The sequence below is a fragment of the Pundamilia nyererei genome, unplaced genomic scaffold (genome assembly GCF_000239375.1).
Source record: "Pundamilia nyererei isolate P.nyererei 1_Seehausen unplaced genomic scaffold, PunNye1.0 scaffold00133, whole genome shotgun sequence".
Taxonomy (NCBI): domain Eukaryota; kingdom Metazoa; phylum Chordata; class Actinopteri; order Cichliformes; family Cichlidae; genus Pundamilia; species Pundamilia nyererei.
This window is the reverse complement of record NW_005187534.1, coordinates 938,286-951,352: the sequence shown is the minus strand read 5'-3', so window position 1 is coordinate 951,352 and position 13,067 is coordinate 938,286. Positions and strand designations below refer to the sequence as shown.

Sequence of the window (13,067 nt, the reverse complement as noted above, 5' to 3'; positions counted from 1 at the left end):
TATTTATTTATTTATTTACCAAAAATTGTTGTATTTTGTGCACTTTTGCAGCGTGTTTCTATTTGCCTGTGTTTTCTTAAGTTGCTGTCCCTACCCTCACCTCTACACTCGAGCTCTTCCTTCGTCATGCTCCATTGTAACATGTTTGATTTGGCGCAGGATGCCCTGTCTTTCAGTTTCTCGGGACTTGGAGCAAACACTAACAGTTTTTAAATTCTAATTTTTCAATTATATGTAAAAAAAAAAGCCTTAGCCCAAATGGTCTTCCATAGGTTGATCTGTAAACGTTCAGCGCTTCCGCTGATTGGTGGAGTGGCGCATGCGCGGCGCAACCAAAAGAAAGAACAGACTGATGGGAACAGGAAGTCCAAAATGGCGATGGACGGAATGATGTCTACGTCCTCGGGTCTATCTTATCACAATGCCGGGGACTTTTACCCGAGAAAGTTCGGCCCGAAGCCGGACGTGGTGCCGTCCGGGGTGACGGAGAGGAAGGTGGGGCCGCTGGATAAACCGGACATGGTGTCGGTGGATGTCCTCAACATCAAGGATTCAGGTTTGTTATGCTAGCAGGCTAATGGCTAACAACACGTATTCAATCAGCTGCTCCGGAGTTTACCGACTAGTTACCGGCTGAAACGACACTAGCACCGTGGCTAACGGCCGGTTTGAGTCAGTTAGACCTGTCGTCTTTTTTTGGTGAGGGCTGTATCCGGATAATCAGTTCGTAGAAAGCAGTTTAACGTTTAAACGGCGTATTTGCACTCCTCCACCATTCCTGCTTCCTCTCCTTTAATGGAAAAGGGTGAAGCAGGAGTCCTCCACCGGCTCCCGTGTTGCTGCTAAATAATCAGCCTAACGTGACTCTTTTGGTCCTTCTTGGTGGATCCAGCAACAACCAGCACAGCTGTAAAAGCGACAGGCTCACACTCCAGGGTTAGGGCCATCTTTCTGCTGGAGTCAGCAGAACCTGATGGTAACTGCTCCATTTCATCTTATTGTTAAAGAAAGACTCACTAATATCTGCTCGCTACACCTGTGAAGTATGTGTGCAGGTATTTTATAGGAAACTAGTTCCTTTTAGATGGAGAAGCTGGAGGAGACAGTGGATGGAAGAATCTTTTCATGTCCTGCTGTCTCGTGGTTGATGTGAGATCAGCTGAAACATGCTCAGTGTGTTAATATCGGTTTGGACCTCTTATGAATAATCAGATAAATCTTTAAAATTGTCAACCACTTGGATCAAAAACACCCTTTTGCCGAACAATGGAAGGGATCTGATCTGTGGAAAGCCCTGGTTAGATTGCTGACCTGACTGTCTCTTTGCTACAAGATGAAGGATCAGCACCTGCAGCAGGTGGAGAACTGGTTTATGTGCAGCTCTGATGAGTTAACGGAGGTTGCAAAGCAGAAAAATGTGCTGCAGCTTAAAATGTAGTTCTTCTGAGAACTAGTGATGGTGCATGGCATCGAGGACCACATCAGCTGTGACCCAGTCAATCAAAAGCTGGAAACCTGGAAAACCTGAGATGGGACAAACGTTTCTGTCCTATAAGGCTGTAATCACACTTTGAAGTCCTTCTGTAGTTGTGCTGTAACACACTGACTGATTTTTGTCGTCCACAGACGTCCCGATGCACAGGAAGAAGCACGAGCACGACACCTACGTCCTGGTGAGTTTCCTCAGGTTTCACAGTCATAGTTTCTCTCTTATGTCTCCAATGGTCCACGTGGGCTCAAACACAGTCAAACTCCGAGGAGTGGAGGGTTGGCCACAGAGAGAGAGAAATTCTCTCCAGTGTGACACTGGAACAAAGGATTTGTAGAAAGAAGGCAGGCAAAGCTTTAAGGCTTTCATGTGTGATGCAAAACAGTCATTTGTCAGAAAAATGCAGATATTAAATATTTAAATGAACATACTCTTTGGGGTAACGTTTCTGCAGTGTTGTTTTTCTGGGTTTCAGCTGTTTTTAAGCACACGCTTGGGTTTTACAGAGTTATTAGTCGTCATCTGATGACATCGAAAAGCTGAAAACTGTTAGACTCAATTTGGTGTCACCTCAAAACATTTCTGTCTTCTTTAAAATCCGCAGAATTTTAGCTGAAACCCTGGTCTGATCGTTCTCAGTGCCTCTAATGTGAGTGCTGCTTTGGCCAGGCAGTCATCGTGTGCTGCTGTGACACTCTTCCTGCATGAATCTGTCAGCCTGTTTCTGCACATTTCCCTGGAAAATGTCTCCAAGCTTTGGAAAATGTAAAGGAGGGCGTCTGAACTGTGAACTGTATTTTCAGGCGTTTTGCTGCTTTCCTGCTGATAAAGAGCTCATGGCTGATTCATACTGCACCAAAGTGACCGATAAACAATTAAATGTTAGAATTAACATTTTACAGAAAGACATTTTTCCATTTTCTACAGCAAATCTGTGTCTCATGAAGAAAAGCTGAGATGTGTGATTTTTCTTTTATTAACATGTAGCAGGGATTTTAAATGTGTAATTAAACTTGTTTACACTGACAGAAGGCAAAGTTTCACTCGTCCAGCCCATGAAGATCAGAGTGGGCTTCGTGGATCTGACCCAGGATGGAAAACTGAGCCGACTTCACTGTGATTTATTTTCCTTCAGTGTTACAAACTTAGAATAAAGTTGTTCTTGAGGTTATCAGGAAGCTGAAATAAATGTGCTACAACACGCGACCACATGGTGGCGGTGTAGGTCAATGTTTGCCTGCCGCTCTTCTGGACCTGATCGTAGTTTAATTTCACTGACAGCCGGACCGAGGGCTTTTATTTTGCTTCTCATGGCTCTTCCTCGTGTGCTTTGAATTTTCAGGGGACTATTCACCCGTTCAGGAAGACGCACAGATCCATCTTTGGGAAGCTTCTGCAGGAGTTCAGGCTGGTGTCCTCAGACAGACGAGTAAGTGATGAAACATGTCGTGTCCTCTCCGGGCTTTGGTTGTTCGGCCTCCTCTCGTTTTCACTGAGCGGCGATCATCTGAAGGATCCTCACGTTATAATCCCGATAAGCTGGTTAGACGCTGTGTGTCATACGCCGAGCCCAGCCCAAACACCTCCTGTAATCCTGTTTTCCTGAAAGGTCACCGTGTTCCAGCAGGGATGAAACCCTCAGAGGAAAACACCGTCATTCGTGAGCTGATTTCACGTTCTTTAGCTCGTTAAAGGTCCTCGGAGCGCCGGCAGAGCCTCCGCTCATCTGCTTCCTGCTGTCATCTGTTTTGCTGCTGCTTTTTGGTTAAAGTTTAGAATATTCCCTCTGATTGGAAGATTAAACCGAGCAGAATTTAGGATTTTAGTAGCAAACCTTTCCCTTAAACTTTGATGAGTCAACCTGTGACTCTGTGCAGTTTCAAAATCACCAAAATCTGTTCAGAAACCAGCTTTTATTATTTGTTCCACACTAGATGAGCCGTGGCAGGTACAAACAGCCCTGTGGTGAGCTCTGCATGATTAACAGCTCAGAATAATTTTTCTTATGCGGCACCCTCAGTTCATCCAGTGTGAAACAAGCTGCTTTAGCTCCTCCTTCCTCCAAAGACTTTCTTCTGATTGGCTGCTTTTGGAAAAATACGGTTTGAAAAGCAGGTGGGTGGGGCTTCTGCACATGAGTCTCTCTCTCTGACATCATAAAGACCCGTAGATTAAAAAAAAAGACTGAAAGTTGTTTTATATGAGCATGCAGCGCTGGGTGTTTTAATTAACTGCAATGGTAAAAACTCACTGGGAATACCACACACACCTTATCGCAGATCAGGCTTACTTTGAGTGTAAGGTTTCATTTCTATGAACATATAAACACACAGAAGCGAGATTTTTGGCAGTGAAACCTTTGAGTTTGTGTTTGTGCTCCGTCTGAGTGATATTTACTTCAGCTGTGGCTGATGTAGGTGAACAGTCTGTGTGAAAAAGAGGGAGATCCATGTGGACTTCCCAAAGTCTGCATGTATGTGCTGAATTGAGTGAAGAGGTCATCAGATTAAAGGATGTGTGGATATATTATGTGTTTTTAATTTAAAGTCTCCTGTGTCACTCCTACTCGCCCTCGAATGACCAAATCACAGGCTGTAAAAGCAAATGGCACGCACTCACCAGGATCACCCACACCAGGAGGCGGCTAGTCTCTGTGGGTGATCGTCGTCAGCCTGTCACTTCATTTGGTCGATGTCCACGCTCGGTCTGGATCCAGATAATCCTTTAACATCAAACTCCAGGCCTTTAAAACAACCCTCCATCAACCCCGTGAGGTTTCCACCACCTCTGACTTATTAGCGGCGTTTCCAGCAGAGATCGCTGCTCGGTGACCAAATCTGGGCACATTTAACTCTGAAGTTTCCTTTCAGTTCTGCTTGAAACGGGAGGTGCTGTGGAGCTAAAAGAATAAAAGATGAAGTGAATAAACAGTCATTAGAACTCGTGCGGTTTAAAAGCCAGAGAATAAAAAGGGAAAGAAAGACTGAGCAGAAATGGGAACACGCTTTTATCACGCTCAGGTTTGGGTTTCTTTCTCTGGGTCTACCCCGAGGTTTCCTCCCAGCTGGATGTCCTCAGAAAACGTCCAAAGGGAGGCGCTCTGGATGCATCCAAAGCAGACGCCTGAGCAGCCTCAGCTGGCTCGCTTTCAACACGAAGGAGCAACGGATCTATTTTTAACTCCTCCGCTTATCTCTAAGGCCAGGCCGGGCTCGTAGGTGAGCGTTTAGCGTCCGGGCCTGTATCATCATCACGGCCTGAAAACTTGGATCCACGGAAAAGGTGAGGACTTGGCCCGGTATTATTTTAACACACATCAGATCAGTGCTCGGGGTCAACCGATTCCCAAAGCTGCAGTATCGGAGGAGAACGGGGAAAAAGTTGGATCAGTCCATCACAAAATGTGAAAACATCTCCAGCTGTAACAAGCAGAATAATCCCAGTGTATAAAAAAAACAAACAAACAAACAAAAAAAAACGGTGACATGGAATAAATATACTGAGTGTCCTTTGGTTAACTCTCCTTCCTCACTTAACTCTCACTGAAACCCAGCTGTCCTCGCTCAGAGCTCAGATCGTCTGAAAGTTCCTAAATCTGAGCAGCTTGAATTAAATGCTGGTAGGAGCTGTGTAGTGCAAATGTTAGTGCTTCAGACATCGCACACGAGGCTTGTGTTCATGCCTGGTTTTCCTGCTTCTGGCTCCTGCTGCAGCCTCCGGTTCAGCCGCCTGCCGTACGCGTCTCGTCAGCATCTCTCGCCCTTCCTGCAACACGACTTTAAATCCCAGGGAGGGTTCTTCTTTTGTGATTTCCCCCCCGTACACATAAATTAAATATTCAACAACAACATAAAAACAAGGAGCAGAAGCAGAGTTTGTACTGATTCCTGCTTATAAATAAAAATACAATTACAGTGCATTAAAAAATAAGGTAGAGCCAAAACAAAACAGGCACAGATGTGGAGCTAAAAATGTCTCAGAACAGGACAAAAAAAAGCAAAAACACTGAAGGCATGGTAATGAATGTGAAAGGATTAAATGTGTGTGTGTGTGTGTGTGTGTGTGTGTGTTATTGTGCTATAATCCACTTTGGTGATGCACTAGCAGGGGGTCCAGCCTCCCCGTAGAGCCCGGGATTGGATTACGCAGTGTCGTACACGGCTTAGCGACCAAACGCGATTCAAAGCAGCAAAAGTTGAGACGTGCTTCCTTAGCGCCTCGCCTCCAGTCTCCGCTTACATCTCCTGTTTGTGCAATAAAGCTCGTCAACATCTGATTTGAGGTTTTATCAGCACGATGCAGATATTTTTACTGATCGCTGAAATCTGCAGGTTTCATGCCATAAATGCTGACATTAGGTCTGTGAAACGAAGTCGGCGTCAGACTCTCGCTGCCTAAATGTGCCTCAAAATGAACACGCGTCCTGCGCCAGCTGGGGGATGGCCTTTGTTTCCTAATGTCAGCCAAGCGGTCACATAAAGGTGGTTACCAACTGGAAAAGTCAGCACGGGCTCTCCCAGTCTGACTACAAGTTCGTGTGAAAGAGGCACAAACGGCGAGCTGTGTGTGATGATGGAAAAAGAGTAGTATGTAGACCAGGGGTGGACCTCTCCAGGCCTGAAGGGCCGGTGTCCTGCAGGTTTTAGATCTCACCCTGGGTCAACACACCTAAATCAAATGATTAGTTCATTACCAGGCCTCTGGAGAACTTCAAGACATGTTGAGGAGGTCATTTAGCCATTTGAATCAGCTGTGTTGGATCAAGGACACAACTGCGAGTGGCTGCTTTGATGTCTTTTCGGTTGGTGGTGCACCTCTTGGTTGAAGACGCGAGTGTACGATCGTGTCACCTTTGACCAGCGTGTTAATGACACATCCATTCAGAAGCTCACAGATTCAGATTTTTATAGACCGACATGCTGCAGATGTTCAAAAAGATGAAACATTCTGTTAAAAATAAAAACACTTTTTAATGGCTTTGCTTCTAGTTTCGAATCTTCCTTTCATATGTGTGGTGGATCGTCTGAGTGGCGACACCTGTTGCTCAGGAGAATACTGCAGCAGCTACCTGCGGCTTCACGGTCTACAGAAACGGATGTGACTGTGTGATTATGTTACTGTCAGACTTCCAGCTGTATGTTCTGCTCGCAGCCATTTCTTTTAGTTCCTGACATCAGACAAACTGAGCGTTAAAAACGGCCCCATTCAGCGATCAGTGCGGCTCTCCTCCCAGCTGTTACGTTAAAACAAGGATTTACAAGGAGCAGAACTTAAAGGAGTGCTGCCTGAAGGATTTCTAAAACGATGGAGGAAAATCAGCAGCACTGAAGTCAGGCTAGTTCAAATGTAATAGTAGTTGGCCAGAGAGATGGTGCAGTCCTGATCAAAAGTTTAAAACCACTTTAAAAATGACAACAACAAAAAAAAATTTTGGATCTCAACAAGGTTCCAAGTAGAGCTTCAACATGCAACAAGAAGAAATGTGAGTGAGACAGAAACTTTTTTCGAGCAATTTATTGAAAACAACACTTAAATCGAAACAGGTGATCAAAGGTTTAGGACCACGTGTCTTTAAATCGGTGCAAAAATGTGGATTCATTGTCATGTTCTGTCAGGTAGTCCTGATGGCAAAGGTAAACAAACCCTGAACGTGGTCGTGTTGCATAAACAGGGACGCAGTGAGACGGTCATTTGGAATTTCTTAAAGGATCCTGAGGGTTATGGAACAAAAGAATCAAGTGGACGACCCCAAAAAATGTCACCAGCACTAAGCCGGAGGATCTGATTGGCTGTCTTTTGAGACACCGGACGATCCTCGACCCAAACTAAGGCCGTTACTGGTGCCGACTGCAGCCCCATAACCGTCGGACGGCATCTGAGACTGAAGGGCTTCAAAACCAAAAAAAAATTCTTCAGAACTTCGTCAAGACAAACGACATCACGTGGCAGGAAGAAGACACTGAAAATGAACCAAAAGTCAGCTGAGGGGGGTTGGGCCAATCCCAGCTGACACAGGGCGGGACAGGGGCGGGTACACCTGGACAGGTCGCTGGTCCATCACAGGTCTAACAAAGAGAGATGGACAACCAGTCACATTCACACCTACAGACAATTTAGAATCACAAGTTTAGCTGAACGTGCTTGTGTTCAGACCGAATTCAAACCCTGGACTGTCTGTTGCACCGGCGCTAACCACTGGACCACTGTGCCACACAGACCTGCTGGAGAGACTGAGAATGACGCTGATGAGATCCTCCTCCAACACAGGAGGAGACTTTAGACCTGGGAAGAAGAAGTGGAAGCTTCTTGCAGTTCTCCCTCAGCACAGGGTTGGGGAGCTGCATCGACGTTTTGAAAGCAAAACGTCCCGACGAAGCTGAACGGGGACATCGGGAAGGACACGACTGCAGGGCGGCAGGGAGAGGCTGGCAGGCTTCAAACGAGCGGGAAAACTCGTCTGCAGCCGCCGCCGCTTCATTATGTAAGTGGGTTTATTTTGAGAGGAGAACACTGCCACCCTGGAGACAGCGAGGCCTGTCGGCGCGGTCTGAGCGCCACACCGAGGTCATCGGAGGTCACTCCTTGTGTTTTAATTGCCACCTAAAGCGAGCCTCGGTGGGTTTCGCCACACACAAAAAAATATCCCACAATCCCGCTCTGCACAAAGTCTCGAGACTGGTGTGAGTCACACCTCTGCTCGCCACGATGACACACATGTGCCTGGCGCTGCGTGGTGATGCCGTGATGCGCCTGGCATCAGCAGCGACTCGGGATTTTAATACAGTACCTGGCGACTGACCCTCTGTCACTCCAGTGTCACATGTAGCCTCAATATGCTGGCACGCCGTCACGCTGCCGCCGTACGGCCGGGCGAGGCTGCTGACGGACAAACGGGGGCAGCAGAGCGTCGCAATGTGGCCGCTGTGCGCGCTCCCCTGGGCGCTCTGCATACGTGGAGGGAAGCGAAGGTGGGGGGGTGTTTTGGCTCGAGTGCTGTCTCTGTGTTTGCACACACTCTCTGTCTCTCTCACACACACACACACACACACACACACACACACACACACACACACACACACACACACACACACTGAAGGTCTCCCATGCCTGTCGCTGGCTAGTGCTGTCACCAGACGCCCCAACGCTGTCATAACACAGCACACCACAGTAATTGTAGATTTCACAGCACTCGGCGCTCCCCACCACGGCATATGACTCCAACACGAAGTGACAGGCCAGGACACAAACACACAGTCGCTCGCCCGCCTCGCTCCATTTCTCGTTTCTCTCCCCTCTGACACACACAGGCGTGCACGCACACACACAGGCGTGCACGCACACACACAGGCGTGCACGCACACACACAGGCGTGCACGCACACACACGTGCACACGCAGCCTGGACTCAAGGTTTTTTCTCTTCATTGAAAATTCTGCTGATTGCACATCCAGGCTGAGGGAACGGGCTGTACTCACAGTAAAAACACTGAACGTTTACCTGCGGACTCTGTTGGAGTTGTGTCACCTTTGTGTGTTTGCCCATAAAACCCACAGAGATTTAAATGCGCCTTATGTGCTTTTTTAAAAAATGCTTTTTATTAAGGTTAAGATTGAGATCTTTTACTTGTCATTGTAGGAAGACGCAGTTAAATTTCTTTTGTTGACTGTTAACTAAAGGCTGTAAAACAAATTGTAACAACAAAGCTTTATGCAGACAACAGGAATGCGTCTCTTGCCCCTTCTTATTTGTGCGAGCTTCACCCTCACATGCCGTCGAGTTCTCTTATAATAATGATGGATTGCATTTATAGAGTGCTTTTCGAGACCCTCAAAGCGCTTCACAATTCCACTATTTATTCACTCTCACATTCACACACTGGTGGAGGCAGCTACATTGTAGCCACAGCTGCCCTGGGGCAGACTGACAGAAGCCAGGCTGCCATATCGCACCAGCGGCCCCTCTGGCCATCACCAGTAGGGTGAAGTGTCTTGCCCAAGGACACAACGACCGAGGCTGTCCGAGCCGGGGCTCGAACCGGCGACCTTCCGATTACAAGACGAACACCCAACTCTTGAGCCACGATCGCCCCATGATCAGCTTAGTTCAGCTAACCAGGCTTTTGTTTTTGTACAGCACTTTGGTCAGCTGTTCTGTTGTTAAAAGTGAAATCTTCTCAATTCAGTTTTATTTATACAGCGCCAAATCACAACAGTCGCCTCAAGGTGCTTTATACCGTAAGCTAGACCATACAGAGAAAATGTATATAACCACTATGTGCAAGCATTTTGGCGACTGTGGGAAGGAAAAACTCCCTTTTAACAGGAAGAATCCTCCAGCAGAACCAGGCTCAGGGAGGGGCGGGGCCATCTGCTGTGATTGGTTGGGGTAAGAGAAGGAAGACATTGGTTTAATAGCAGGATTTTCTTTGAGTCAAGTTGGATGTTCCCTTAAAAAATCACAAAGGTTTCCTGTTGGGAATAACATCCAGTAATCACTAATGTCGCCTCGTTACTGGTTACCAACACAAACCACACATGAGGACAGAAGCTAACACTGGTGTAGCTTTCTCAGGTAAAGTTGAGCCACCATGACATATGGAGTTCCACAAGGGTCTGCTTTAGGGCCTATTTTATGTCAGATTTTGGCATTTTTCATAGATTCTACTAAAGAAATGGAAACACCTGCTGGTAACAGGTGCTCAGTTGTGTGTAGACATAACACTGATTCATGCTTTGAGTTTGAAGCTATTTCTGCTTGAATGCGTCGTAGGTGGTTTAGCAAACATGAAACTGCGGTGAAAATGATCAAGTACATGGACTGCACTGAAAATGAGTGAAAAAGCAGCCAATGTCCAGAGAACAACTTAAAAATACCTTCAGATAATCTGGAGAACTATTTCTCAAGACCTGTTTAAGAATTACAAGACAGCCTGGCTCCTCGAGGCAAAATGTAAAGAAATGAGGCGTGGCTCAGCGCTGTATACGCTTGGTGTTCTGCTTCGTTTATTTCTCTGTTTGGAATAAGAGGCTCGGCCCTGCAGATGTTCCTGACGGGCAAAGCTGCTCTTTGTCATCACCGAGCCCGTTTCCTGCTCTCGTGCTCTGAATGTGACCTTCCTCTGGGCTCGTGTTTCTGATTCAGACCTCAGCGAGCCTCGTTCACTCAGAGCGTTTACTTAAATCTCACCGAGCTCAGAGCGGCGGGACTGCAGGTGGGAAACTCACCCTCTCCGTCCGAGAGCCAAAACCAGCAGCTCCCAATCCGATTGGAGCTCTGATTGCCTGTTAGAGGAGAGCTGTCTGTGGTGAGTGGTTGAGACGTGATTAAGCCTCAAAAAATGTATTTAAAAAAAACTCTTGTGTCACTCTGAGTTTTGTTTGGTTTACTGAGTGTCAGCTGATCAAAGCCTGACTCTGATCAGCTGACGTTGCTCCTTGCTCGCCGGATGTAAAGATGTCTGAGGAGCGCTGGTGTTCCTGCTCGCTTATGAACCTTTTTGTTATTATTGCATGTTCGAAAAAGATTTGCCTCACGTGTGCAAATAAACTTAAAATGATTGTATCTGTTCTGCTTCATATGGTTAACCACACTGATCCATCCCAGTCGGTAAAAAGCTTCAAAACAGCTTCAAAACATTTCTTCAGCACTATGAGTGAAGTAAAGTCCCTCGTGCCTCTCGTCGATGTGATGCTGATTAAAGGACTGCTTGTTGGTATGACGGGGCCTCAGCGGGGCCTCGACCCGGAGCTTGAGCTGCCGCTCTCTGACGGCTTTCTTGTTTGTTTGTTGTCGTTTGCAGTCGTGGAGGATCCTGCTGTTCGGGGTGCTCAACCTGCTGTGCACCGGCTGTCTGCTGATGTGGTGCAGCTCCACCAACAGCATGGGTGAGCACACACACACACACACACACACACACACACACACACACACACACACACACACACACTCTCTCGGAGTCTCGGATGTTAACCGGCAGAGATACCTGTCGACACACCGTAAACACAGATTGACACACAGACACACACACAAACACAGGCAGGATCGTCTCGCCGCAGGGGGTCAGGCTGATCCCGATGCTGCTGTGTGCGTGTGTCTGAGGCGGCGGCGGCGGGGAGGTCACCTCAGTCAAAATATTGCACTTTAAAGGGCACGTTGAAGAAACAGAGTCCTTCACAGCGTCTGCTTTCGCCCTCCGGTGCTACAACACAGAGAACACATCTGTCATATTGACAGGCGCGCTTTATTTTTTCCTCTCCAAACTCAGCAGCACAGCAGAGCCGTTCCACCTCATAGCTCTGCTCGCTGTATATGAAAGAGACAGGTTTAAATCAGTCTCAGAGCTGTGCAGATGGGAAGGAGACGTCTGCTCTCAGGTTGGTGGATTCATAGATCAGTGGGAATGATGCCGAGGAGAGAAACATTTCCAAAAGCCTGAAATATCGGTTGTCGCAGCTTAAACTCGTGTGAGTGTTACGAGCTCAGGTTTGATTATTTAGTGTTTGTGCTGATGCTCCGTCTGCCTCCAGCCGCAGGGTGAGGCGGCGTGTTTATGGTCAGCGAGGCCTGTGTATGCCCACCAACATTAAATCCTCTCAGGGATCCATCGCTCTGAAAAACGCTGCCATGAAAAGAACAACATGCAACTTTATCCTCTGCTCTGCCTGCAAATACTGCGGCATCAGACACACGCACACACTGAGACACGCACACACACGGGGTGATGGCGTCGGGTGTCGCACAGACAGGAAGCAGAGAACAGAGGTATCGAACAAACAGGGGAAGGCGACACCGCTGTCGATACTCGGCCCCGAGGAGAACAACGGGCGCAGACAGCGGGCCGGTCTCAACGCTGTCAGACAGTCCTCTGCACCGAGGAAGTCTCCTCCGACCTCAGCAGCAAACACAACTTTAACCCAGGTTACGAGGAAGTACGACACGTGCTTGTGTTTATGGATGCACCCTTTGAGAAAAAGACAGCGACGCTCACGCTGTGGCGTCCGGTACATTCGTGTTTGTTGGGCAACGTTTGTGCAGCTCATGATTCCAGTCCAGGCTCCGCCCCTTTTTCTGGCATGTAAAGACACACTCCCTAATTGTATTTAGACTGATACTGCTTACATTTAACTAAAACTGATCTAAACACAGAAACTAAGGCTACGTCCACACGTGCACGGGTATTTTTGAAAACGGAGATTTTCCGTTTTCGTTTTAAAAAATTATCCCGTCCACACGTAAATCTCCACCCTGGCCGGAGTTTTTAGAAGAATTGCTTCTCTGAACTTTTCAGATGGAGCCACTGGAAAATCCTTCCTCCTAAAATCTCTGTTATCTGAGAGAATATGTTCTTCCTCATTCTTTCATCATCATGAGTGCAGGGGAGGGTGGAGCGGGTGGAGATGATGTTGAGCGATGATTTGAGACAGGAAGGTTTAAAGATTTCATATTGTTGTCTTTCATTTTCAGCTCATTGAGCAATTTTGTTTCATTTTTGTCAAACTATTCCGATTTATTTATGTCAATTAGTTATCAGCTGTGTGTGTGTGTGTGTGTGTGTGTGTGTGTGTGTGTGTGTGTGTGT

At 47.1% G+C, this 13,067-nt stretch overlaps 1 protein-coding gene across 1 annotated transcript in view; it reads left to right on the top strand.

Annotated features, from left to right (window-relative positions):
• The first annotated feature begins 159 nt into the window (after window positions 1-159).
• slc30a6 (solute carrier family 30 member 6) overlaps window positions 160-13,067 on the top strand; it is a 58,754-nt gene continuing 45,846 nt past the window's right edge. The window contains exons 1-4 of the mRNA XM_005743603.2: window positions 160-556; window positions 1,627-1,673; window positions 2,832-2,918; window positions 11,289-11,373. Coding sequence (XP_005743660.1) covers window positions 259-556; window positions 1,627-1,673; window positions 2,832-2,918; window positions 11,289-11,373 — 517 coding nt within the window. The 5' untranslated portion in view covers window positions 160-258. The remainder of the gene's footprint in view (window positions 557-1,626; window positions 1,674-2,831; window positions 2,919-11,288; window positions 11,374-13,067) is intronic.